At 35.0% G+C, this 27,255-nt stretch overlaps 6 protein-coding genes and 1 long non-coding RNA gene across 9 annotated transcripts; 3 read left to right on the forward strand and 4 right to left on the reverse strand.

Moving 5' to 3' along the window:
- On the reverse strand, positions 154-3,006 carry LOC109346782 (probable receptor-like protein kinase At5g24010). The gene has a single exon (XM_019586570.1). The coding sequence runs from the start codon at positions 2,896-2,898 to the stop codon at positions 406-408; it is 2,493 nt and encodes an 830-aa protein (XP_019442115.1). The 5' UTR covers positions 2,899-3,006; the 3' UTR covers positions 154-405.
- Positions 3,705-6,180, reverse strand: LOC109344772 (leucine-rich repeat receptor-like protein kinase PXC2). Its single transcript, XM_019583521.1, has 3 exons — positions 4,336-6,180; positions 4,138-4,198; positions 3,705-3,758 (listed from the first exon to the last, which is right to left on the reverse strand). The coding sequence occupies exons 1-3, from the start codon at positions 6,105-6,107 to the stop codon at positions 3,705-3,707; spliced, it is 1,887 nt and encodes a 628-aa protein (XP_019439066.1). The 5' UTR covers positions 6,108-6,180.
- LOC109344773 (probably inactive leucine-rich repeat receptor-like protein kinase At2g25790) lies at positions 6,332-9,733 on the forward strand. The gene has a single exon (XM_019583522.1). The coding sequence runs from the start codon at positions 6,332-6,334 to the stop codon at positions 9,731-9,733; it is 3,402 nt and encodes a 1,133-aa protein (XP_019439067.1).
- Positions 10,066-10,341, reverse strand: LOC109346789. Its single transcript, XR_002107557.1, has 2 exons — positions 10,242-10,341; positions 10,066-10,147 (listed from the first exon to the last, which is right to left on the reverse strand). It is a non-coding gene; the product is annotated as an uncharacterized LOC109346789 (long non-coding RNA).
- Positions 13,084-16,281, forward strand: LOC109344774 (receptor-like protein 12). Its single transcript, XM_019583524.1, has 2 exons — positions 13,084-13,961; positions 14,103-16,281. Exons 1-2 carry the CDS (start codon positions 13,084-13,086, stop codon positions 16,279-16,281), a joined length of 3,057 nt encoding a protein of 1,018 aa, XP_019439069.1.
- LOC109346787 (sec-independent protein translocase protein TATB, chloroplastic-like) lies at positions 17,003-19,429 on the reverse strand. Its single transcript, XM_019586579.1, has 5 exons — positions 19,019-19,429; positions 18,213-18,272; positions 17,958-18,117; positions 17,392-17,538; positions 17,003-17,297 (listed from the first exon to the last, which is right to left on the reverse strand). Exons 1-5 carry the CDS (start codon positions 19,349-19,351, stop codon positions 17,224-17,226), a joined length of 774 nt encoding a protein of 257 aa, XP_019442124.1. The 5' UTR covers positions 19,352-19,429; the 3' UTR covers positions 17,003-17,223.
- On the forward strand, positions 21,318-27,188 carry LOC109346781 (mitogen-activated protein kinase kinase kinase YODA-like). 3 transcript variants are annotated; one of them, XM_019586567.1, is made up of 12 exons: positions 21,318-21,584; positions 22,335-23,112; positions 23,251-23,988; positions 24,090-24,177; positions 24,350-24,412; positions 24,646-24,806; positions 24,902-24,977; positions 25,130-25,189; positions 25,290-25,394; positions 25,581-25,820; positions 25,935-26,026; positions 26,127-27,188. In XM_019586567.1, exons 2-12 carry the CDS (start codon positions 22,547-22,549, stop codon positions 26,653-26,655), a joined length of 2,718 nt encoding a protein of 905 aa, XP_019442112.1. In that variant the 5' UTR covers positions 21,318-21,584; positions 22,335-22,546; the 3' UTR covers positions 26,656-27,188. The 3 variants fall into 3 exon arrangements, with proteins under 3 accessions (XP_019442112.1, XP_019442113.1, XP_019442114.1); XM_019586568.1 differs by having other exon boundaries at positions 22,485-23,112; XM_019586569.1 differs by having other exon boundaries at positions 22,538-23,112.

Raw genomic sequence — 27,255 nt, forward strand, 5'->3', positions numbered from 1 at the left:
GAGAATTTCTCTCCAGTGTTTTTCATTATGTTAGATTCAGAGAGGAAGAATAAAAGCACAACAATCTTTGCATTAAATACAGCATGAAATTCACAAACAACAAAATTCTATTAAACAAGAAATGATGAATACACAGTGAAGGGAGATGGAAAAAAATAAGTAGATAAATAGGTGCAAGGACAAAAGAAGCATGTGACAACAGAAAGTGGATCACAGCTTCCATGAGAGGTAGTATTTGTTTGAGTGGAGGGTACAATCTTTCACTGCTCAAAATTATGATACAATCTCTTTAAGATAAAAGAAAATAAATATGAAAGCCTAGGTAATGCTTAATACCTATATCCATGTGAAGTTTTTAACTACATGAGCAAGAATTGCTTACATTTGCAGCATGAACCTTTATCTCTATCTTCCTTCATTGGTCATTAGCTGGGAAAACACTTGGCTACCACATATGTCTGAACAACCATTATCATAATCTCTCTCAGTTCTTCTGTTGCTAGAAGAATTTCCAAGGACAACCCTGGTTGTCACATTCACTGTTTCATTGGTACTGCTATCGGTATGTGGCTCCCTTTGTTGTCCACTTTCTTGGAGCTGAAGCGCGTATTCCAAATTCCATAAGACATCACCCATAGTTGGCCTATCAACACCATATTCAGCCACACATTTCTCTGCTGTTTCACCAAATTTCTTGAGTGATCTATCTTTGATTTGTCCAACTAGATGAGGGTCAACAATATGCTCCAGCATACCCTTCTTCATCCATTCAAGTGCCCATTCTGCCAAATTCACTTGCTCCCTTGTTAGTTGTGGATCAACAGCAGGTCTGCCACAAAGAACCTCAAAAAGCACAACACCAAATGAATAAACATCTGATTTATCCGTAAGTTGCTGCCTCCGGTAATACTCAGGATCAAGATAACCAAAGCTACCTTTCACGCCAGTGCTCACATGTGTTTCATTCATGCATGGCCCTGATCTTGAAAGACCAAAGTCAGCAACCTTGGCCACATAATCTTCATCAAGCAATATATTGGTAGATTTAATGTCGCGGTGGATGATACCTTGTGCAAAACCTGTGTGAAGATAGTGAAGACCTCTAGCTGCACCGATGCATATTTCGAGACGCTGCTTCCAAGAGAGAGGTGGTAGTGCTGCTGAACCATATAAGTGCCTTTTAAGTGGACCTTTTTCCACATACTCATACACAAGTATCATTTCTGAATTCTCTTCACAAAATCCGACTAGTGAAACAAGGTGGCGATGCCGAATTTTTGATAGAATTGTTATTTCAGTCTGGAATTCTGGAAGGCCTTGTCTGGACCCTGGCATACCCCTCTTCACGGCAACCTTCACATTGTCTTTAAGTACCCCTTTGTAAACCATACCAAACCCACCAGACCCTATAATCAGGCTTCTATCAAACTTGTTGGTTGCGGATTCTATATCAGCAAAAGGGATCTTCAAGCCTGAATATCCATGAGAACCAGTTTCAGACAACATTCTACTGAGAGAACTCCCTCCAAACATACGTAAAGGCGTCCATCCAGCACTTTCCACTGTCCTTAGTTTTGGTTTCTTCTTCCTGCATTTCATAGCAAGTACAAAAACAATGATAACTACAAAGCCAACAAAGCCTCCAACAATTGAACTCACCAACACCCCCAATTTTTTCTTCCTGTGCACAATACTAGAATCAATAACATTCACCACCTTCATTATCTCCGCACCATTCAATATGGCATTCATCCTCAATGCACTGCTCAGATCAGAAGGACCGACATTTATTTGAATAACACCCGAATCATCTGAATCTGCAACAAAATCCACATAGACTGGCGAGGCAAGTGTATGGACAGTAAGGGATGACAAATCAAGATCCTTATATGCAACATACCCATTAATATACACATCAAAGTAGAGCAAGTTAAGAACAGGACTAACAATGTCACAGAAATGCAATCGAACCAAGTGTGGAACACGGCCACCAGGAGGAGCCACAGTAAAATTCCAGGTTATATTGAACCTTGAAGCTAAAATTGAGTTGTCCCTATTCATCTGTTGAGCAGTCATGTAAACATTATCCGGCGCAATCTCTCGTGTGGCACCTCCTTTCTGATAATCTGGTGTGTGAGTGCTTACTGCAGCCTTAGCAGCATCCTTAAAAACCAAAAAATCCTCATCAGGAATCCAAGTCCTCCAAAGGGTATCATTAAAAGGTGTTATTTTCAAACCTCCAACATTAATCCTATGAATAGTTTCCAAAACCTGAGATGAGAGCTTGTTATAGACCTCCACTCCATTAGGACCAACCAACCTGGTTCCATAATCTAATACAAAATCTGGAGGAGCATTAAACACCTCCACAGCATTTACAAATCCAAAACCTGAGTTACCAACAGGTCTAAACAAAATTTCAAGCAAGTTTGACTCTATCTTCAAAATAAACTCTTTAACCAACACATCATCACTAGTTGACTGGAAACCACTGAGAACCAAAATTTCATTAACCAAGATATCAAATTTTGCTGATTTCATATCAAAACCTTGAGCTTTAAAGTGAAAGAAATGAAAACGCACCAATTGGATACCATTTTTCTTCATGCTGAACCTGTAACCAGCAGTGTTGGTGAAAACTCTGGCTGTATGGTACAAAGTAGGAGAATTTGGAGGTGGGTTTTGGTTAGTGAGTGAAATGGATTTTTCAGCAGAGAGAAAAGTGGAATCAGCTACAAAGACTCGGTTGAAGAGTGAAGCATTGGTGTATGATCCACAGTTAAGAAGATAGTTATCTATTGGAGTGAAACAAAAAGAGCATGGAATGAAAAAGAGAAGGATAAAGGGTATAAGGTTTTGGATATCCATGGAAAAAAGCTTCATTCTTGAAGAGTGCATGTGAGGAAAATTTATGTCATGTGAAGTAAAGGGATACAGAAGAGTTGGAAAATAAATGTAACAAGAGGACAACAAAGAGTGACAGTGACTTTCTGTCCCAGTCTAGAAGATTTAAGAAGGAATATATATATATATATATATATATATATATATATATATATGTGTGTGTGTGTGTGTATATAGCATAGAATATAGTACATGATTTTTGTCACCAAAGTCAAAAGGGATTGCTGCTACTTATTCATTTGCTTTTCCTGGTATATTCTTGATATGAATGTAGTACAGTTAGACAGGTTCTGTTCCCAGATTTAGTAGGTGGGAACAAAATGATATAAATTGTATGATAATATAAATTAATGCTTCTCATTATGATAATAATATTCCTCCTACATAATCTTAATAACAAATTTTTCTATACTATGAGAAAATGACATATAATATAATAAAACCATTCCTGTCATATGTTACTTTTCTATCATTATATGTATAATAAAAGGCTTAAAGAAGGTGTTTACTTATAGCTAGAGTTTGTTTTAGTTTCTAAAATTATTTTTGTTGATTTTGATCTCCATAATTTAAGTAGTTTTGGATCATTTGTAAGATCATGGGATATGCCTTTCAATTCAAATTTTCCAATCACATATAATGTATACGTGTCTCTCAAATTCAGTCCTTATCCTTAGTAGGATACAATTAAATGTTATTCAAAAGGGACATGCAAATAGTGCATGCCAGCCAGGTTCACAAGGTAGAGTGCCCTCTTAATTTATTCTTTGGATATTAGCTGCTCACCACTTAAAAAAGCACTAAGCAACATTGCTACTAAGGAGTCCTATTGAAACCAAGAAATATAGGTCTGTCTGCCATCCACATCAGAATAAATGAAGTTTTCCGAAAAAACCTGCTAGTGGAGAAAGACTCCTAAGGATTAGAGACATAGGACTAAAGAGAGAGCTAAAAATGTATCTTTTGTGTATAATTCTGCATAATCTCAAATGTTATCAATTTCGGTAAGTAGACCAAATGATACAATGCAAACAAAAGTTGTTAGATTGCAGAGATTAATATGTGAAGTTCAATAACTTCAAAGTACTTTTCAAGAAGCCGTAGCAAATATTCAGTACTATTTACAAAGTTACAACCATAGTTAGACCAAGAAGATAATAGCCATTTGTTTTTGCTTAAGAAAATGATAATCACTAATACTATCTCAATGAGGATTGAGTAGAACATGTTCACCATGAACCAGTAAGTAGCAGCTCTAGGATGCCACATTCCTAGCTTGTTAGAGTTCTTAACACTGAGAAGGAACAAAATTCACAAATTAGTTTCAGAATTAGTGAAAACTAGTGATATATATAGTAATCAAGGAGTGCAGTACAATGAAGGAAGCAAAGGCATGATAAATGAAGATCACATCCTAAATAAAATTTGGACATGCTTTGAGGAATGATGCCACTCAAATGGTTATTTGAAAGATGAAGTTGTTTTAAATGTACAAGTTCTCCAATACTTTGAGGAATGGTTCCATTCAAATGGTTATTTGAAAGATCAAGCTCTTGTAAATTCACAAGTTCTCCAATACTTTGAGGAATGATGCCATTCAAATAGTTATTTGAAAGATCAAGCCTTTGCAAATTTACAAGTTTTGCAATACTATCGTGAAAAGAACCATCTAGTTTTCCATCAAATGTATTGTTATATTGATCTAATTTTTTCAACTCTAACTGTTTTCCTAGAGAATAGGGGATGAGGCCATAGAAAAAATTTGATGCAAGATTGAGGTACTCAAGATTTTCAAGTCGCCCAACCCAAGTTGGTAATCTACCTCTGAAATCATTATGACTCAAATCCAGTTCCTTTAAATCAAAGGTAATGCACCAAGATAACTCAGAGTCTCCTATTTGTTCTCTTCGAAGCTTGTTGCTTGAGAAATTTAAGAATCTTAGCTGACACAAGTCTGCTAAAATTGAGGGTAGAGAACATTCCATATGAGTGAGGTGATTTTGTGAAAGGTCAAGGTGGACAAGTTTCTTGAACTCAACAAACCAACATGGAACTGAAGTCAACCCGTTGAAAGACAAGTCAAGAAATTCAATGGAAGTCATGTTTCTAATGGCTTCTTGAATTGGACCACTAAGTTCATTCTTCGAAAGATCAAGATGTACAAGTTTGTTGAGCTCACCCAACCATGACGGGACCAATGTGAAATTAGTTTTAGAAAGATATAGGGATTCCAAGGAAGTCATGTTCCTCAAAACATCAGGGAATGGACCATGAAGGCCATTTTCTGAGATATCAAGATACTTAAGTTTCTGAAAATAACTTAACCATGATGGAACTAAATCAAGAAAGTTGGAAAAAAGATCAACATGCACAAGAGATGTCATATTTTGGAAAGCATCCAGAACTGGACTTGTAAGTTCATTGTACGAAATATCAAGGAATTGAGGAGCAATATTAGTGTGATTAACAATGGGAAGGAGCAAGTTGAAAAGTTGACAATCCCTCAAATAAATACGTAACAAGGAAGGAAGCATGTTAAGTACCTGCAACAAATTGTGTATGCCACCAAGTTCAACACCACTTAGGTCAAGGTGTTGTAGTGATTGAAGCCCAAAGACCCAGTTAACGACATTGCTATTTAAACTTTGATTAGCATTGATACCATAATTATAGCTGAGATCAAGATGAGTGAGGTTAGTGAGGTTTCCGAGAGTGTTGGGAATCCTTCCACCAAAGTTAGCCATAGAGAGAGAAAGATAAGTAAGACTCCTCATAGAACCAATGAAGATGGGTATTGGACTGCCACTGAAGTCATTACCACTCAAGTCCAAATAACTCAAATATTCCAATTCCGACAAAGATCGATCCAAATTTTGAGCTGATAAAATTGAGTAGTTTCCATAACTGTCACACTGGATGAGTTCACCTTGTTTCGTTAATCTCCAACATGGATTGAAGAGATCAAGCTTTACAACATGAGCAGTAACATTGTTACAACCTATGCCTTCCCATTGGCAACAAAAATTGCCTTCCCAAGAGGAAAGCCTATTGGTTGGGTCATGGAGTGATGCTTTGAAATTGAGAAGAGCATCCCTCTCTCTTCGAATGCATGGCAATGGCATGCTTGAATTATTAGCACTCATGCATATTTCACCAAACAGGAAAAGAACTGCAAATGCAGCACTAAACAGGTATCTTACCATGTTTGGGGTAAGGAATAAGTGAATGCTATTGGCTTATGCATATAACTTAACTTGGAGAACTAATATATATATATATATATATATATATATATATATATATATATATATATATATATATATATATATATATATATATATATATATATATATATATATATATATTAGTTCTCCAAGTTAAGTTATATGCATAAGCCAATAGCATTCACTTATTCCTTACCCCAAACATGGTAAGATACCTGTTTAGTGCTGCATTTGCAGTTCTTTTCCTGTTTGGTGAAATATGCATGAGTGCTAATAATTCAAGCATGCCATTGCCATGCATTCGAAGAGAGAGGGATGCTCTTCTCAATTTCAAAGCATCACTCCATGACCCAACCAATAGGCTTTCCTCTTGGGAAGGCAATTTTTGTTGCCAATGGGAAGGCATAGGTTGTAACAATGTTACTGCTCATGTTGTAAAGCTTGATCTCTTCAATCCATGTTGGAGATTAACGAAACAAGGTGAACTCATCCAGTGTGACAGTTATGGAAACTACTCAATTTTATCAGCTCAAAATTTGGATCGATCTTTGTCGGAATTGGAATATTTGAGTTATTTGGACTTGAGTGGTAATGACTTCAGTGGCAGTCCAATACCCATCTTCATTGGTTCTATGAGGAGTCTTACTTATCTTTCTCTCTCTATGGCTAACTTTGGTGGAAGGATTCCCAACACTCTCGGAAACCTCACTAACCTCACTCATCTTGATCTCAGCTATAATTATGGTATCAATGCTAATCAAAGTTTAAATAGCAATGTCGTTAACTGGGTCTTTGGGCTTCAATCACTACAACACCTTGACCTAAGTGGTGTTGAACTTGGTGGCATACACAATTTGTTGCAGGTACTTAACATGCTTCCTTCCTTGTTACGTATTTATTTGAGGGATTGTCAACTTTTCAACTTGCTCCTTCCCATTGTTAATCACACTAATATTGCTCCTCAATTCCTTGATATTTCGTACAATGAACTTACAAGTCCAGTTCTGGATGCTTTCCAAAATATGACATCTCTTGTGCATGTTGATCTTTTTTCCAACTTTCTTGATTTAGTTCCATCATGGTTAAGTTATTTTCAGAAACTTAAGTATCTTGATATCTCAGAAAATGGCCTTCATGGTCCATTCCCTGATGTTTTGAGGAACATGACTTCCTTGGAATCCCTATATCTTTCTAAAACTAATTTCACATTGGTCCCGTCATGGTTGGGTGAGCTCAACAAACTTGTACATCTTGATCTTTCGAAGAATGAACTTAGTGGTCCAATTCAAGAAGCCATTAGAAACATGACTTCCATTGAATTTCTTGACTTGTCTTTCAACGGGTTGACTTCAGTTCCATGTTGGTTTGTTGAGTTCAAGAAACTTGTCCACCTTGACCTTTCACAAAATCACCTCACTCATATGGAATGTTCTCTACCCTCAATTTTAGCAGACTTGTGTCAGCTAAGATTCTTAAATTTCTCAAGCAACAAGCTTCGAAGAGAACAAATAGGAGACTCTGAGTTATCTTGGTGCATTACCTTTGATTTAAAGGAACTGGATTTGAGTCATAATGATTTCAGAGGTAGATTACCAACTTGGGTTGGGCGACTTGAAAATCTTGAGTACCTCAATCTTGCATCAAATTTTTTCTATGGCCTCATCCCCTATTCTCTAGGAAAACAGTTAGAGTTGAAAAAATTAGATCAATATAACAATACATTTGATGGAAAACTAGATGGTTCTTTTCACGATAGTATTGCAAAACTTGTAAATTTGCAAAGGCTTGATCTTTCAAATAACTATTTGAATGGCATCATTCCTCAAAGTATTGGAGAACTTGTGAATTTACAAGAGCTTGATCTTTCAAATAACCATTTGAATGGAACCATTCCTCAAAGTATTGGAGAACTTGTACATTTAAAACAACTTCATCTTTCAAATAACCATTTGAGTGGCATCATTCCTCAAAGCATAGGAGAACTTGTACATTTACAAGAGCTTGACCTGTCAAATAATCATTTGAATGGCACCATTCCTCAAAGTCTTTGTCAACTTAGTGATTTGAATTCCCTAATCATTTCTGGAAACAAACTACATGGGAACATTCCAAATGATTTTGATAAACTTGTGGGATTAACAGTTTTAGATCTTTCTTCAAACATTTTGGATGGAATAATTTCTTTGAGAAAAGAATGGTCTTCAATAATGCCTCATTTGCTGTCTTTGAATCTCTCCTATAACCATATTAATGGTTCGCTTCCAAAAAATATTGGAAATATAATGCCCAATTTGGAGCACTTGTTTCTTGGAAGTAACCTAATAAATGGTTCAATACCAAACTCCTTGTGTCAAACTGAACTGTCCATTCTTGACCTTTCAAAGAACAAATTATCAGGTGAAATTCCTAATTGTTGGATGGATACTGGATATTGGGAAGAAATAAATCTATCATCCAACAAACTATCAGGTGTCTTTCCAAGTTCATTTTGGAACATTTCCTCATTAATATGGTTACATTTAAACAATAACAGTCTTCAACAGAAGCTTCCTATGTCTATAAATGCTTTGGAGAATTTGTTAATTTTGGATCTAGGTGAGAATCAACTTTCAGGGCATATACCATCATGGATTTCAAATACATTTCCTTCACTACATATTCTTAGACTGCGACAAAACAACTTGAGGGGCAGCATTCCTTCACAACTATGCCAACTAGAATCGTTGAAAATTTTAGACCTTTCTCGCAACAATTTGGAAGGTTCAATACCTTTGTGCCTAGGCAATCTTACAGGAATGATGTTGAGCAACTCCGACTCAAATCTCAATGTTTCCTCAATCGTAGAGGCTCCTGTTTCCCCAATCTCAGAGGCTCCTGTTGCTTCTATTGCAGATGCTCCTGAACCTGAATGGTCTAAAGAAGATGTCAAACAAATTATTAAAGGAAGAGAAGATGACTACATCAAAATCTTGAAGCTTGTAGTAAACATGGACTTGTCAGAAAACAAATTGGTTGGATCTATTCCCAATGGAATAACTTTGCTCAACGGGTTGCATTTCTTGAATCTATCATACAATCACTTGGAAGGAGAGATCCCTGAGATGATAGGGGACATGAAATCACTGGAATCTTTTGATGTCTCTCATAACCAACTTTCAGGCAGCATTCCAAACAGTATGCCCTCTTTAACTTCATTGAGCCATATAAACTTGGCACACAATAACTTTTCAGGACCAGTTCCCCAAGTTAATCAGTTTCTAACTTATGACTCATCTGTTTATGCTGACAACCCATATCTCTGTGGTCATGAATTACCGAATAAGTGTCCTGGTGATGAATCTACTAAAGTGACTAGAAGCAGAGGAAATGAAGATAAAGATGACAAAAAAGATAAGGAGGAAAAAGTGTTGTTCTACTTTGTTGTTGCAGTTGGCCTTGCAACTGGATTTTGGGGGGCTATTGGTGTTTTATTGATCAAGAAGAGTTGGAGACATGCTTACTTCAGATGGGTTGAAGATGCAGTGGATGATATTTATGTGGCAGTTGTGATAAAATTGGCAAAGCTAAAGAAGAAGTGGATGGTTGAAAACCATGTTGTTGGTTGACTCTGTCTTTCATTTTTGTCTCTTTTTTTCTGAATATTTCAGTGGGAGTAAGGTTTATGCAACCTTTTGTATTTGCTTCCTTGTTATATGTGGGAATAAGAAGTGTGAATAATGTTTCAGTATGCTATCTAACTATCTTATATGTAATATATATACATATATGAGAATTGCATAAAGCATGCAATCACATTGTTTGAATTTAAAGTCACCCATTCTCATTGTTTTCATGTTTTCCTATCTCATTCTAGTTTACTACATTTCTGAATCTCAATCATTAAATTAGTAATAGAATAAATAGGATAGGGTCACAGATTATCCTGTGAACAGTATTGGTGACTCTCTACGAATCCAGCGGTAAAGTCTCACTTCCTGGCTTCCGAGGTGGTGGTGGAACAGTAGTAGCTGTTTCCTTAGCTGATTATATCAAAGTAAGCATAGTGAGGAAAAAGAAGGATGGTGTGGAACAAGGAAGACATAAACACAAAAAAGTGTCACCACAAAATCTAACCAGGAGATTGGATTTGAGGCTCAGACTCAGTGAAGCTGTCTTTAGCTGCTCCTCTGTAATAATCTTAAGATATTCCTCGGCACTGTATGCTCTACTTCGATCTCGCTGTTAAAAATATGACATCTTGAAGGGGAATTTTGGTATCAGATGAAATTGTCAGGAGTTTATTGTTTTTCAGTGTAAATGCTTTCTTTTCAGTTTTCCTGAAAATGAAAGATGAGATGTATAAGCTTTATAAGATGGCTTAACCCTTCTATAAAATGTGAGATGTATATGTTTTAATGGTATGATTCTGGTTCTTTTGGTTTAAACATGTTGCAGTATGAATTGTTTGTGTTTACCATTGCTAGGCTTATTCTTAATCCTGGTGCAGGAATAGAAACTGTTTCCAGAAGGCAAATTTTAGAACGGTAGAAGTGAATTTTACGCTTATTAATGAGTGGGTAAGCTAGTTTTAATAGATACTTTTTATTTCAATAATCCGTCTTTAACTTTCGTACACTAATTTCTTTAGGATTCGAGGTTGTCCTTTTCAGCAAATGTCTCTCATATAAATTAAACTTTCGACATTGGGAATATAGTAGGACTGTACATCACTAGATCAATGTTTTGTTGGTTTTCATACTTCCTTTATTTACCCGCAACTGATTTTTAAGGTGTTGAATAGCATTATTATTTCAAATAAAAGTCTTAAACATAAAGGAAGACTGGTATAGAATCTATCATGCACATGTTGGGGTCGTTTGTAGTGTTTTGTATTTGATTGCTCTCAAACATTTATCTTCTAAAAATCAACTCGCAAATCGAGTGTTAAATTTGTAAAATAATACTAATGTTATTTGCATCTAACTCAAAAGCTGACACATTTCCTTGAAGAAAGAAGGGATTCATTGTGTCACTCTTTTTCATTTTATGGAAGGTGTCTTCGTTTGTGGCATTCAAAGTGAACAACATTGTTTCTCTTCATTCATTCCATGGTTTTGTTATTGTTAGTCATTTCTGTGATATCATTTTATATGTTAAATTACATATTCATATCTAAGACGAATATATATTATATTTAATCAGATCTAAGTTTGGGTTTAAAAGTTGATCACATCATCAGATGAGCTTTATGTTCAAAAAACTGACTTGACCGACATTTATAGTCAGGTAAGGACAAACTTTAACTTATTCCAATCTTGTCGATGCTATACCCATACAGATGACAGACATCATGACTAACTCTTTTTCTACGTTTCAAAGTCTTTTACGCTAATTTATTTCTTTAGAGCAATTTCCTACAATGTTGTTTGTTTTAGGAATTTGTCCATTTGTAACCCCTTTTTTCCTTCATGGCTGAGTCCACTTATTGACTCATTGACCCAAACACTGAAGCTATGTAAAGTTATTTCCACCAAAGAATTTAATGGTATTAGGAGCTTCACTTGATATTTGATTTCAACTTGATGCTTGCTTCCACGAAATTCATTATCATGTTCCTCTCACGTAGGGGTGTACATCGGAGAGTTAAGTTGGATAAGGTTTATCTTTTAATTGATCATAAATATTGATCAGATCATTTTTCGAATCCAGAATCAACCATAGATCCAAAGTTAATTCGATTTTAAATATTGACTGAGTCAGCATATGAACTCGAACTTAAACATCGCTATAGATCTGATTAAATATAATGCATACTCATTTTAGATAAAATCTTTTTAATATTATCCATTATTATATATATATATATAATCTCATATAAAATAATATAGGTATATATATTGTTAATCATGTACATATAATAGAAAAAAATTAGATAATAAGTGATATATCTACCAAAGAAATCTCATTACTCTTTATATAATTGAAAAAATAACATACAAACATGATAAATGAGTAATCATAAGGTAGGTACGAGTCGAGTTATACTTATCTCATATCTAACCTTAAATATTAATCAGACTAATTATTAAAATCAAACTCAGTCTAATACTCGATCAGACCTAACCATATTCAAACCCAACAGTATTCACATCAAACTAAATGAACCGATATGTACTCCTCACCCCTACTAGCACGTAAATGAAATTGGTTTTTAGCTTATATATTAGTTCTCAAAGTGAAAGTGAAAGCTATCAACCAAAAGCATGATATAGCATTCCAAATGCTGCATTTGTATTTATTAAAAGAAACTTTAAAAAATAATTTAATTTATTAAAAGAAACTTCAAAAAATAGTTTAAGTCTTAAAATTTTAAATACATTACACACTTTACTTTTTATTAAAAAAATAATTTCACTTCTACTTTTAAATTCAAATTTTACCTTAAAATCCATTAATCTACTCTTTCCTATAAAACCTATTCTTTTAATCTGTAGTTTTAAAATTCAATTCAATTTATTTTATTTTATATATATATATATATCTTCTTTATAACTTTGATTATGCAATCCTATGTGACAATTTTAAATATTTCTAGAATTCAAATCTATTATTTCTTTGTAATGTTTTTTCTCCTTGATTATACCCCCATATTGTCTTTATGAGTTGACTCATTGCCACACTTCCAACCAAGCACACTTGTGACGTGTAAAACTTTGATTGAAAAACAATAGAATGCATTATCCCCTTTTAGAATTATCATGCCCACAAATTTTGTTTGAAATAATGTATTTTTTATTTTATTTAATGTTTGGTTTGATATTGTCAAAGCTTGATATTTGATTCCAACTACTAGTTAATGCTTGCATGGTTCCACGAAACCCATGGTGCTTGTAAGTGAAACTATATATATATATTAGTTCTCCAAGTTAAGTCATACCTATCAACCAATAAAATTCACTTATTCCTTACCACAAACATGGTAAGATACCTGATTAGTGCTGCATTTGCGGTTCTTTTCTTGTTTGGTGAAATATGCATGAGTGCTAATAATTCAAGCATGCCATTGCCATGCATTCAAAGAGAGAGGGATGCTCTTCTCAATTTCAAAGCATCACTCCATGACCCATCCAATAGGCTTTCCTCATGGGAAGGCAATCATTGTTGCCAATGGGAACACATAACATGTCACGATGTTACTGCTCATGTTGTCAAGCTTGATCTCTCCAATCCATGTTGGAGATTAGTGACACAAGATGAATCCTTCAAGTGTTACAGATATGAAAGACTCTTGTTCTTATCAGCTTCAAACGTGGATCCATCTCTGTCGGAATTGGAATATTTGAGTTATTTGGACTTGAGTGATAATGACTTCCGTGGCAGTCCAATACCCATCTCTATTGGTTCTATGAGGAGTCTTACTTATCTTTCTCTTTCCGAGGCTAACTTTGGTGGAAAGATTCCCACCAATCTCGGAAACCTCACTAACCTCACTCATCTTGATCTCGGCTATAATTATGGTATCCATGCTAATCAAAGTTTAAATAGCAATGACATCAACTGGATTTCTAAACTCGGGTTACTAGAACACCTTGATCTAAGTGGTGTTAACCTTGGTGGCATACACAATTTGTTGCAGGTACTCAACATGCTTCCTTCCTTGTTACGGTTTTACTTGGCTGGTTGTCAAGTTTCGGACATGATCATTCCTCTTGTTAATCACACTAATATTGCTCTTTCACTTCAATTACTTGATCTATCTCAAAATAATCTTAATTACGTTCCATCATTGAGCAATATGACTTCCATTGAATCCCTTGATCTTTCTTACAACAAATTGACATTGTTTCCATCATGGTTTGGTGAGTTCAATAGACTTGTCAACCTTGATCTTTCAAGTAATGAACTTAGTGATCCATTTCCAGAAGCCATAAAAAACCTGACTTCCATTGAATCCCTCAACCTTAATGGAAACAAATTCACTACTATCCCATCATGGTTTTGTAACTTTAAGAAACTAGTGCATCTTGATCTTTCTTTAAATGCCCTTGTTGGTCCAATTCCGAAAGCCATTAGAAACCTGACTTCCATTGAATTTCTTGACTTCTCTCGCAACCATTTGACTTCAGTTCCATGTTGGTTTGTTGAGTTCAAGAAACTTGTCCACCTTGATCTTTCACAAAATCACCTCACTCACATGGAATGTTCTTTATCCTCAATTTTAACAAACTTATGTCAGCTAAGGTTCTTAAATTTTGCAAGCAACATACTCCGAGTAGAACAAATAGGAGACTCTAAATTATTTGGGTGCATTACCTATGATTTAAAGGAATTAGATTTGAGTTATAATGAGTTTAGAGGTAGCTTACCCGCTTGGTTTGGACAACTTGAAAATCTAGTGCAACTTAACCTTGCATCAAACTTTTTCTATGGCCTCAACTCATTTTCTCCAGGAGAGTTGAAAAAACTAGATCATTATAACAATACATTTGATGGAAAACTATATGGTTCTTTTGATAATACTATTGCAAAACTTGTAAATTTGCAATGGCTTGATCTTTCAAATAACTATTTGAATGGCATCATTCCTCAAAGTATTGGAGAACTTGTGAATTTACAAGAGCTTGATCTTTCAAATAACCATTTGAATGGCACCATTCCTCAAAGTCTTTGTCAACTGAGTGATTTGAATTTCCTGATCATTTCTGGAAACAAACTACATGGGAACATTCCAAATGATTTTGATAAACTTGTGGGATTAACAGTTTTAGATCTTTCTTCGAACAATTTGGATGGAATAATTTTTGTGGGAAAGGAATGGTCTTCAATAATGCCTCATCTACGGTTTTTGAATCTGTCATATAACCATATCAATGGTTCCCTTCCTAAAAACATAGGAAATATAATGCCCAATTTGAGAGAATTGTTTCTTGGAAGTAACCTAATAAATGGTTCAATACCAAACTCCTTATGTCAAACTCCACTCTATACTCTTGACCTTTCAAAGAACAAATTATCAGGTGAAATTCCTAATTGTTGGATGGATACTGGATATTGGGAAGAAATAAATCTATCATCCAACAAACTATCAGGTGTCTTTCCAAGTTCATTTTGGAACATTTCCTCGTTAATATGGTTACATTTAAACAATAACAATCTTCAGCAGAGGCTTCCTATGTCTATAAATGCTTTGGAGAATTTGTTAATTTTGGATCTTGGTGAGAATCAACTTTCAGGGAATATACCATCATGGATTGCAAACACCTTTCCTTCACTACAGATTCTTCGAATGCGACAAAACATGCTGACTGGTAGTATTCCATCACAAATATGCCAACTATCATCATTGAAAATTTTAGACCTTTCCCGCAATATTTTGGAAGGTTCAATACCTTTGTGCCTTGGCAATCTTACAGGAATGGTGTTGCGCAACTCCGAGTCAAATCTCAATATTTCCCCAATCTCAGAGGCTCCTACTGCTTCTACTGCAGAGGCTCCTGAACCTGAATGGTCTAAAGAGGATGTCAAACAAATTATTAAAGGTAGAGAAGATGACTACATCAAAATCTTGAAGCTTGTAGTAAACATGGACTTGTCAGAAAACAAATTAGTTGGATCTATTCCCAATGGAATAACTTTGCTCAACGGGTTGCATTTCTTGAATCTATCATACAATCACTTGGAAGGAGAGATCCCTGAGATGATAGGGGACATGAAATCACTGGAATCTTTTGATGTTTCTCATAACCAACTTTCAGGCAGCATTCCAAACAGCATGCCCTCTTTAACTTCATTGAGCCATATAAACTTGGCTCACAATAACTTTTCAGGACCAGTTCCCCAAGCTAACCAGTTCTTAACTTATAACTCATCTGTTTATGCTGACAACCCATATCTCTGTGGTCATGAACTACCAAATAAGTGTCCTGGTGATGAATCCATTGAGGTGACTAGAAGCAGAGGAAATGAAGATAAAGATGACAAAAAAGATAAGGTGGAAAAAGTGTTGTTCTACTTTGTTGTTGCAGTTGGCCTTGCAACTGGATTTTGGGGGGTTATTGGTGTTTTATTGCTCAAGAAGAATTGGAGACATGCTTACTTCAGATGGGTGGAAGATACAATGGATGATATTTATGTGGCAGTTGTGTTAAAGTTGGCAAAGCTAAAGAAGAAGTGAAGGGTTGGAAACCATTGATGGTTTATTGTGTGTTTCTTTTTTTCTGAATGTTTCAGTGAGAATAAGGTTTATGCAACCTTTTGTATTTGCTTGTTATATGTGGGAATAAGAAATGGGAATAATGTTTCAGTGTATATATATGTGTGTGTGTGAGTTCCATAAAGCATACAATCACATTGTTGGAATTTAAAGTTACTCATTCTCATTGTTTTCATGTGTTCCTCACTCCTTCTAGTTACTACCTACATTTCTAAATCTCGATCATAAAATTAGTAATAGAATAAATAGGATTTTTTTTTTGTTTCCCACATGTATTCTCGCACTAGAGACAATCATGTCCGAGCCGGGAACATACACAAGTATGTGGAGCTAACTCTCTCAACGAGTCTTTTTTTTTTCATCCACAAAGAGAAATCAAGCATGTACTACTTGAACCAACACTAGTTGGTGATAAAATAAATAGGATAGTGCTACAGATTATACTTTGAAACTTGATGAACTCAGTCTCACACCAATCTCAACACTCTACATATCCAAATGATACACCATCCTACATAGAAAGATCAACTATATATTATTACTTTGAAATTATTACTTTTATAATCTAATAACTCTCTAACTAAAATTATTACTTTGTTATATGACAAAAAATGATTTACTACACAATAAAGTGTGTGTATCTTCATGTGTTTTACAAGTAACTACTACTTAGGTTATACAATATTCCAGAGTTATATATCTTTTTTCTGTACATAAATGTAAGGACATGCATCACATTTTGTTTGGTCTATCTTAGTTACAAAAATATGAGGTTACTCCATTTCAAAATACTACAAATTAGCTTATCCACATGTTATCTCAAGCTCAAAATTTTATGTTTGAAAATGCAATTTAAAACTATAATAAAATCTCAGCACCGGTTTGAACAGTATTGGTGACTCTCTACGAATCCGGCGGTAAAGTCTCACTTCCTGGCTTCTGAGGTGGTGGTGGAACAGTAGTAGCTGTTTCCTTAGCTGATTATATCAAAGTAAGCATAGTGAGGTTAAAGAAGGATGGTGTGGAACAAGGAAGACATAAACAGAAAAAAGTGTCATCAAAAAAACTAACCAGGAGATTGTATTTGAGGCTCAGACTGGGCTTCTTTAGGAGGAGGTGTCTGACTCAGTTGTTGAGCAGAAGCTGCCTTTAGCTGCTCCTCTGTAACCTTAAGATATTCCTCGGCGCTGTATGCTCTACTTCGATCTCGCGTGCCATCTGCATCGTCGCAGTTTTCACTATATTCTCATGTTTGAAATCGAATAAATGAAGACAATGCAATGCATACATGATACCTGAGATTCTAAAGTTCACAAACATAGTAATGAATATATTATTGCTCATATATGGTATTTCAACTGATTCTTTTAGGATGTCCCGACTTTTCTGATATACTATTTGATGAATTTTCACTAGTTAACTATGTCTGATCAATAGCAGATACCGTTGTTATGGAATCAAAGCAAGATACACCCTAAGTGTTTTAAACACTACAGATATGAGTGGATGCATCATGCATGCTCAAATCGTGGAGACGAACCTATACATCATACAAGGGTAAATGACCGGTCAAGATTTAATACTTCTAAATTGCTTAGCAAATTGAAATAAATTAAAAAAGTTACTGCAGCACTCACCGGGGCCAACAGCGATCTGAGAACTACTGGTACTAGTGGTGGATGATGGAGTTGATGTGGTATTGGGTGCATTGGAGTTGTACGTGTTCTGTGTTGAACTTGAAATATCATCAAGACCGATCTCCCGTTCGAGTGTAGTTTTAAATTCCCTTGAAACGTCCTAAAGGGGAACAAAAGTGACAAGCAAGAACATCAAAGCATTTATATTATGTAGCATCAGCACAGCAAATTTAGTCTAAAGAACTTTGTACCTACCTGAAGCTCTCTAATGGTGGGTTGAAATGCACGCAATGTTTTCCCCAGATTTCGAGCAACCTGCATTGGATGACTTAGTAGAGGACTATGGGGCAAGAAAATGGGGGAAAGAAAGAAAATCATGACTACCACCGCCATCAACAACGAAGATTTTGCAGAATATCTCAAGTAATGTTAAATGTATCAAATTGTAATTTTCAAATCACATGGACTTTTTTATATGCCTTCACAATGTTGACACTGCAGATCTATACAACTTGATCTCATTCAATATAATCATTCAAGCATGTAAAATTGGGCACAAAAAATTTACATGTCGGACACCAACATGCGAGGGTGTTCGACGAATCCGTGCTTCACAGGGGAACAACATGATTATTCAAATCCAATGTACACTTTTCCACATTAACTTTGAGCAAAAGTAAAAAGAAAAAAAGAGAGAAGCTTTTCTGCTATCTACATTCTAGAACACATGATAACACTATTCTCAAACAAAGAGCAAGATTGAGAACATTTATCTCCCATCAGTTCATCCTAGTTTTCGACATAAAAAACGGTCTAGACCTCCACCTAAAAACTTAACTTTTGAGATGACTAGTTCCTTGACAAGGTACCATAGGCTTTATCACAAAGCAATCAAGGGTTTCCATGCTTGTTTCCTCCATTGCAATTCATTAGTTAATTTATCAATTATCATAATAAGCATATTTTTGCAAATTTGCATAACATAACATAACATAACACATGTAATGAGAATTGCATAGATAAAAAGGGTTTGAAAATGAGTATAGTAAAATGAAAGTAACCTCAGCAAGACCCTTAGGACCAAAAACCAACAAAGCAACAACTCCGATTACAAGAGCTTCAGGGGCTCCAACCCCAAAGAGAGATGCATAGACCAATTTCCCCTTTCTATGTCTATGAAAAAGAATGGGTTTTGATTTAGTAGAGATGCCAAGATGCTTTAAACCATTCCAAGGAGAGAAAATGGGTTGACCCAGATGAAGAAAAAGAATATTTTTTTGATTTGAGGAAGAAGAGGAACGTGAGAAAGCACGAGTTCCTGATTTTGGGCATAACAGCGTTGAAGTTGAGAGTGAAGAAGAAACCATTGTTGAAGGAGAAAGAGAAAACATCATCGTTTGTTTTTTGTTTCAATTTTTGTTTGGCACTTTTTTCTGATTTGGTGGTTCCTTTTTCTTTTCTCGGATTTGTTATCCTATCTACCAATCTTAATTGGTTATTTGTAGCATAAGTAAATTAAATATAATCCATCACACTTAAAAAATATGAGAATGAAACTTATTTATCCATTGTCTTTCTTTTTAATCAATTATTCTATTTAAAAAAATCAACAAAATATTTATCTAGTGATATAAACTAAATTTCATAATGACCAAAATATAAATGATTCAATTCATATGAGTGACATTTGTTGGGAAAATCAATTATACAACAAAAATTATAAATAATCTTCATAATACTAGAAAAATTATATTAAAAATATATATTTAACTTAAATATTGTAATTACTAGAAGCTTGTATACAGACAAGAGCAAATGCTATTTTATTATGTTAATATGAATATATATATATATATATATATATATATATAGGTTAAAAGAAAGTGTGGGTATATTATTATAAATGTGTATTAGTTTAAATCAACAAATATGATGAATTATTAGGTTTATTAGACTCAATAAATAAATAAATCAATATAAAAACTTGATTTAGAGCCTTTTAAGCAAAACATGTTTGGTCCACCGACATTTTTTTTCTTTAGTAGATTGTTCCCTGGTTATCAAATGATGCTTCAGACATCCCTAATTAAAATAATTATTTTTATAGAGAGTGACTTCATTCATAATTTATATACTAAAAAGCATCGGTCTAATGGTTAAAGCCCAACTAGATTTCAAGGTAGAAAGTTCGATTCCTTGAAACGACATTTGTTAGAAATAGCAACCATAAATCTAAAAGATATTAATTTTTTATCCACAAAAGTGACTTGGTAATACCAAACAAAATCCATAAAATATATATTCTCTTAACTCCAAGTCTCAAATGATTAATTAAGGTCACTTCATTGCCCTGTAATAACGACAAGGCTCAACATGGAAACAAATGAAACTTATTATATTTCTCTCATTTAAAACAAATAATATAACTCACAATCTCTTTGCATGATATGATGAAAGTGACAAGTTGTATATGTTTGGAGTTGGATGCATTTACTTAGACATTTTCATACAATGCCACATGCAAACTTTTTAAGCATCCTTCAACAAAAATCCATTTTTTCATCTATTTTCTTAAACCTCATGCAAATGAGGATCTCATTCTTTTAGCAATAAGACAAATAAATTAATTACAACTAATTTTAGCACTAACAAAACTATTTCATCATTCAAGTTCCATGGAACCTTTTGTTTTATAAGATGTATATGGTACGTAGTTAATTTGTGTCGTTCTTCTTTTCATCAATTTTGTTTGGAGTTGGTACAAATGTTATGGGAGATTATATCCTAACTAATTAATAATAACTTTCATAATACATAGTAATGGCATAAAATGTAGCAATAAGGAAATTGGATTTCACATACAAACACACATTATATTAATTTAATTGTACATATATGCTCTAGTTTTTATCTCACCATACCACTAAATTTAATTCATGCGTTCTACTATGTCTAGAACTGATCAACCGAGTAACCAATAAAAAATATTTTAATTAGATTGTTTTGGTAAGAAAGACTATCTTAGAACATGTTTGAGCGTTCACAAATATCCCAATTTTTAGGACATGCCCCATATTTCTTTATAGGTTTTATAATATAGTTTTAAATATAAAATTCAATAGAGTTGTGAAATTTGGGGAAAAATTATCTATCTAACATTAATACTATATTTGCATTTTTAGGGTCTTCTACGGTTCTACTCCTCCATCCCAAAAAAAAGATATAAGAAGAGGAGTAATAATTTGGTAGAGTTCAAGATATATAGTAAAGTATTAATATTTTTGTTTTGTTATAGTATTAATATTAATTAGTATAATAACTAATTTAGTTATTTTATTATTAAGATTTAAGAAGAATCAACACTCATTGAGACATAGACCCTTTTTTCACTCTCTCTTTTCTTTCTCTCTCCTTCTCTACGCGATCTCTTCCACTGTCTTACAATTCCGAATTTTTCACCACAAATCACTCAAAAAAATTTCTCCATTTTCTGGTTTTCTTCTTGTTCTTGGGGCTCTCTTTTGGAACTCTTAACGCTTCAGGAACTTTTTTCTCTCACTCAGATCAGAGCATAAAAAATGTGCACTTGGTTTAGTTCAGATTCACCGAATTTGAGTAATAATTGAAGTAAGTTTCCACCTTTTAAACATTTTTGGTTACCCTTTTGTTAATTTCACTTAATGATTAAGAACTTACTTGATTTAGCTGTTTCCTATGCTCAATCATGTGATAGTGGATCTGTGTTTTCAGCTGCTTGTGTTTAACAATGAGTTGTTAGTTTAACTTGGGGTTCTTATAATTTTGATTCAGTTAGAGTGATTCAATTTGAAAGTTTGAATCTTTATTCTATTTTATTTTTTGGGTATGTGGAATATGGATATTGGAGCACTTCAAGTCTTCAACACACCAGAAAGTAATCAATATATGTATACTAGTTCGATTGAGATATTAGTATCTGTTTTCTAGGATATGTTTAGAAAAACTTGAGTTAGTGAATGTTCCTGTCTGAATGATCATTGAAGTTTTGGGAATTTTAGCATCTACTACATACAAGCCTTGTCTAAGCAATGATTAATGGATGCCACTCATGTTGCATTAGTTTAGATTTAGCAGCGAGGTTAAGCCGTTATAAATTGATGTTTAATTCTGACTATTGAACTTGAGGAATACCGGAACCAAGTATTAGCTGATGGAGTTGAGTGGTTTACTTATTGAATACTTTGTTAATCCCTTGTTATATATAAGGACTTGCTGATTAGGACTACATGTATGTGTATATTGACGAATTTGGTACAAATTACAATATATATATATTTATGACAAAATTGATATATGAATCTTTTACTGATCGGAAGTACATTTTTCACTCTGCTGCAGGCTTTTTGCAATAACTTTCAATGACTAATTTCTGTCTTGCATTCTGAAGTTACTTTTTTTGGAATTTGTGAATTCCCTATTTTTTAAGATTTGTTGCTGGATCATGATATTTACAACTCAGGCTAGTGGTATTAAATGACACATTTTTAGAACTACTAGTGGGATCCTTTGAAGAAACTTGGTTGCTGATTCTCAATATATAGAATATAAATATGCCTTCATGGTGGGGAAAATCTTCATCAAATTCAAAAGAAACCAAGAAGAAAGCGAATAAGGAAAGTTTTATTGATACATTGCACCGGAAATTTAAAATTCCATCTGAAGTTAAACTAAGTAGTAAAACCGGAGGATCTCGTACTCGTAGACATTCCAATGAAACAATTTCAGAGAAGGCAGATAATTCCCCCGCTGACTCAAGGTCTCCTTCACCTTCCAAAGTAGCAAGGTGTCAAAGTTTTGCTGAAAGGCCTCATGCTCAGCCACTACCACTTCCTGGTTTGCACCCTTCAAGTTTAGGCCGAGTAGATTCTGAAATTAGCATATCATCAAAATCAAGACTGGAGAAGGGCTCAAAGGCATTGTTGTTTCTTCCACTTCCAAAACCTGCATGCATGCGTGGTAGGCCGAAGCCTTCAGACTTTGATGGAGATCTGGTCACTGCTTCAATCTCTAGTGATTGCTCTGTTGATAGTGATGAGCCGGCTGAGTCACGTAACCGTAGTCCTCGGGCAACTGACTCTGAGACTGGGACTAGAACTGCTGCGGGCTGTCCTTCCAGGTAGCCTCCTCAAACCGTAATATTCTTCTAGATGACTTATATTATTACGTATTATTATTCATGTCTAGTTTATTTGTGATTTCTTGCATTGGATATACATATATTGAACTTCACTCATACATTGCCTTTTCTGTGAAGTGTGATGCACAAGGATCAGTCGAACGCTGTTTCCCAGCTAAATTCAAGAGAATCAAAAAAACCAGCAAACATTCTGAGCAATCATATGTCTTCTAATTCACCAAAACGGAGGCCTTTACGCAACCATGTTCCAAATCTGCAAGTTCCTCCTCATGGTGCTTTCTACAGTGCTCCTGACAGTTCCTTGTCAAGTCCATCTAGAAGTCCATTGAGAGCATTTGGCACCGATCAGGTGTTGAACTCTACTTTTTATTCTGGAAAGCCATATTCTGAGGTCAATTTCATTGGATCTGGGCACTGCTCTAGTCCAGGCTCTGGTCATAATTCTGGGCATAATTCAATGGGAGGCGATATGTCAGGACAGTTATTTTTGCAACCAAGTAGGGGTAGCCCTGAGTATTCTCCAGTACCTAGTCCCAGAATGACTAGCCCGGGCCCAAGCTCGAGAATTCAGAGTGGAGCAGTCACACCTATTCATCCTAGAGCTGGGGGAACACCGAATGAATCACATACAGGATGGGCTGATGAAGGGAAACAACAGAGTCATCGTTTGCCCCTTCCTCCTTTGGTTGTTACCAATTCTTCGCCTTTCTCTCATTCAAATTCTGCGGCAACATCTCCATCTGTGCCAAGAAGTCCAGCTAGAGCAGATAATCCAATGAGTCCTGGCTCACGTTGGAAAAAAGGGAAGTTGCTTGGTAGAGGCACATTTGGACATGTCTACCTTGGCTTCAATAAGTATGTACTTTAGACCAAAAGTTCTTAATTTTATGTTATATACATTTTCTATATGCAAGTTTATGAAAATTGCTTGATGTAAAATGTATGCCTTTTTTTAGTGATAGTGGTGAAATGTGTGCAATGAAGGAGGTTACTCTGTTTTCAGATGACGCCAAGTCTAAGGAATGTGCTAAGCAATTAAATCAGGTAAATTAATTCATTTTAAATCTAGTGGAATTTCACGTGGGTAAATAATTTATTTTCTTAATTATGTGCATCACTATATTTTCTAGTTCTGCTCTAAATCAACACAGCTATGAAAACCTAACTCATGGTTTTCTGGCTGGAAACTAATTCTTTTTTTTTTGTGCTCTGGCAGGAAATTAATTTATTAAGCCGATTAAGGCATCCAAATATCGTGCAGTATTATGGTTCTGAAACAGTAAGTTCTCTCTTTCATTTCCTGTTTATGTATTCCAATCCAGTAAGAAATGTCAGAATCCACATTCATATGTTTACCTTTGCTCCCTGTGAATGTTATGATTTATTTTGAGGATTTGTTTTAGATTGTTCTCAATTTTTGTGGTTTGCCTAACAATGCAGTTGTAGAAATATCTGAGCAGTATTTGTCTTTGTAATATACTCACAGAAGCTTTTGAATGATCCCTTGAACAGGTAGATGACAAGCTTTACATATACCTGGAGTATGTATCTGGAGGATCCATATATAAACTTCTTCAAGAATATGGGGAATTTAGTGAACCAGTTATTCGTAATTATACTCAACAAATTTTGTCAGGGCTTGCTTATTTACATGCTAAAAATACTGTCCATAGGTGAATGAAGTTGCCTATACACATTTTCAAAAATGTAAACTTTTGCTAAGTTTTTTTAAACTTCTGATATATCTATATTACATTTACTTGTAAAGAGACATCAAAGGAGCAAATATACTGGTAGATCCAAATGGCCGGGTCAAGTTGGCAGACTTTGGCATGGCGAAACATGTAAGCTAGAAGATAATTATCCAGTATCTGTTATGTCTGCATTCAAGCTAAATGTGTTGTATATGAAATTTGGGTTCTACTGCTTAATGAAATTATGAGTAAGGTTGCATGATTTGTTCTTTTTCCCTGCTTATACCTTTTTCATTTTGCAGATAACAGGGCAGACATGTCCATTATCATTCAAGGGAAGCCCTTATTGGATGGCTCCCGAGGTCCGAATATCCCCCCCCCCCCCCTTTCATGTTCAATTTTTTTTGCATTTAATAGCATCTTGGTTTTCTGATCCGGTATATTTGCTTTCTGATTATTCAGGTTATAAAGAACAACGGGTTGAATCTTGCTGTGGATGTATGGAGTCTTGGATGCACAGTTTTGGAAATGGCTACAACTAAACCTCCTTGGAGTCAGTATGAAGGGGTTAGTAATTTATGATCATTGATCAGAGCTTTTATTTACTAATTTTAATTTATTCTTTTAATATGGTGTAAATATGTATTATATTTATATATTTACAAAGCAATGATGATATTTCTTGTATTAACATGAAACCCTTACAAATTATTCTTTCTTATTGCTTGACGTTTTTGCATGTTACAATAACAGATTGCTGCCATGTTCAAGATTGGTAATAGCAAGGAACTCCCAACAATCCCAGATAGTCTCTCTATTGAAGGAAAAGATTTTGTTAGGAAATGTTTACAACGTGATCCACGCGATCGTCCTTCGGCCAGTGAATTACTGAGTCACCCTTTTGTTAAGTGTACTTCACCTTCGGAAAGATCTAGTCTGGGTCCTGAGTCTTCAGACCCTGTTTCTTGGATTACACATGGAGCAAAAGCTCTGGTAAACAAACTATTTCCTACATAATAATTAGTTGTTTTGCATGTGATTTCTTGTTCGGTATCTTGTTGCTAACTTGCTATCATAATAATTTCTTGCATCTTTGATAAATCTCAGGGCATTGGACAAGGGAGAAACCTTTCTCTTTTGGACTCAGATAGACTCGCTGTTCATTCTTCTAGGGTTTTGAAAACTAATCCTCATGCAAGGTTTTTTTTTTCTCTCTATATTTTTCTCTTGCACACACACACACATGCAAAGCTGCTGACATTGCTAATGGTAATCTGAAATTGTGTCATTCATCCCCAGTGAAATCCATATTCCGAGGAATATATCTTGCCCTGTCTCTCCTATTGGAAGCCCACTTTTGAGGTCAAGATCGCCACAACACATGAATGGGAGAATGTCTCCCTCTCCGATTTCAAGCCCTCGGACCGCTTCTGGTGCATCCACGCCTCTCACTGGTGGCAATGGCGCCATTCCATTTGGTAATCACTTAAAACAGTCAGTTTACTTTCAAGAGGGTCTTGGAAACATGCCAAAGTTGTCCTCAAATGGTGTCTACATGAATGTGAATGGCCCTATTCATCATGAATCAAACATTGACATGTTTAGAGGAATGCAAATGGGGTCTCACATGACATCAGAAATGGTTCCCAATGAAATTGATATTCTGGGTAAGCAGTTCGCAAGGCCTCATCTTGCCGAGCCATATGATTTTCAGTCAGTCTTGGCTGATCATGTTGGCCGACAGCTGCTGGGGGATCATGTTAAGATTAATCCATCCCTTGATCTAAGTCCTAACTCATCGTTGCTTAGTCGGGCAAACGGTTTATGACGTCGAGAATTTTCCTGGGCTCACTCATCCAAGCAACTCCTTAAGTTTCTTAGAATGCCTTCGGTTACAGAGTGATATTCATTGTTCCTTCTGCAAGGATATAATTGTACAATAAGGAGCCTAAGCAAAAGTGAATCAATGTAAATAAAATCACTTTCGAGAATAGGCTAGCACGGGGGCATAGAAGTGCATTTTGCATATCTTCAGGCACAGGCTTATGGAGTTTAGACCTTTCTGATTTTATGAAGTGCGAAACAAAGTCACGAGATGAAACTTTCCGACATCTGATTTGTCTACATCAAGTTTTCAACTAAAAATGTTGGGCAAGAGGCACTTTTACTTGTATTTAACATATTTAAGATGCAGCACCAATGAATGATAAGAAGGCATGGGTTTGGATACAACAAATGACAAAATTGCAATGACATGTATCTTTCGGAACATCATATAGATGCAGAAAAAAGTTAAATTTGATAGAAGAACTTAACTTGTAGACTATTTTTTTGGAGGTCAGCCTCAGCCATATTGCTGTACAGAAGATGGAAAACTGTATTTTGTGAATCTGCAATTATTAATGTGAAATGAAGCATCATTGGAAAA

This window comes from Lupinus angustifolius, chromosome LG04 (assembly GCF_001865875.1).
Source record: "Lupinus angustifolius cultivar Tanjil chromosome LG04, LupAngTanjil_v1.0, whole genome shotgun sequence".
Taxonomy (NCBI): domain Eukaryota; kingdom Viridiplantae; phylum Streptophyta; class Magnoliopsida; order Fabales; family Fabaceae; genus Lupinus; species Lupinus angustifolius.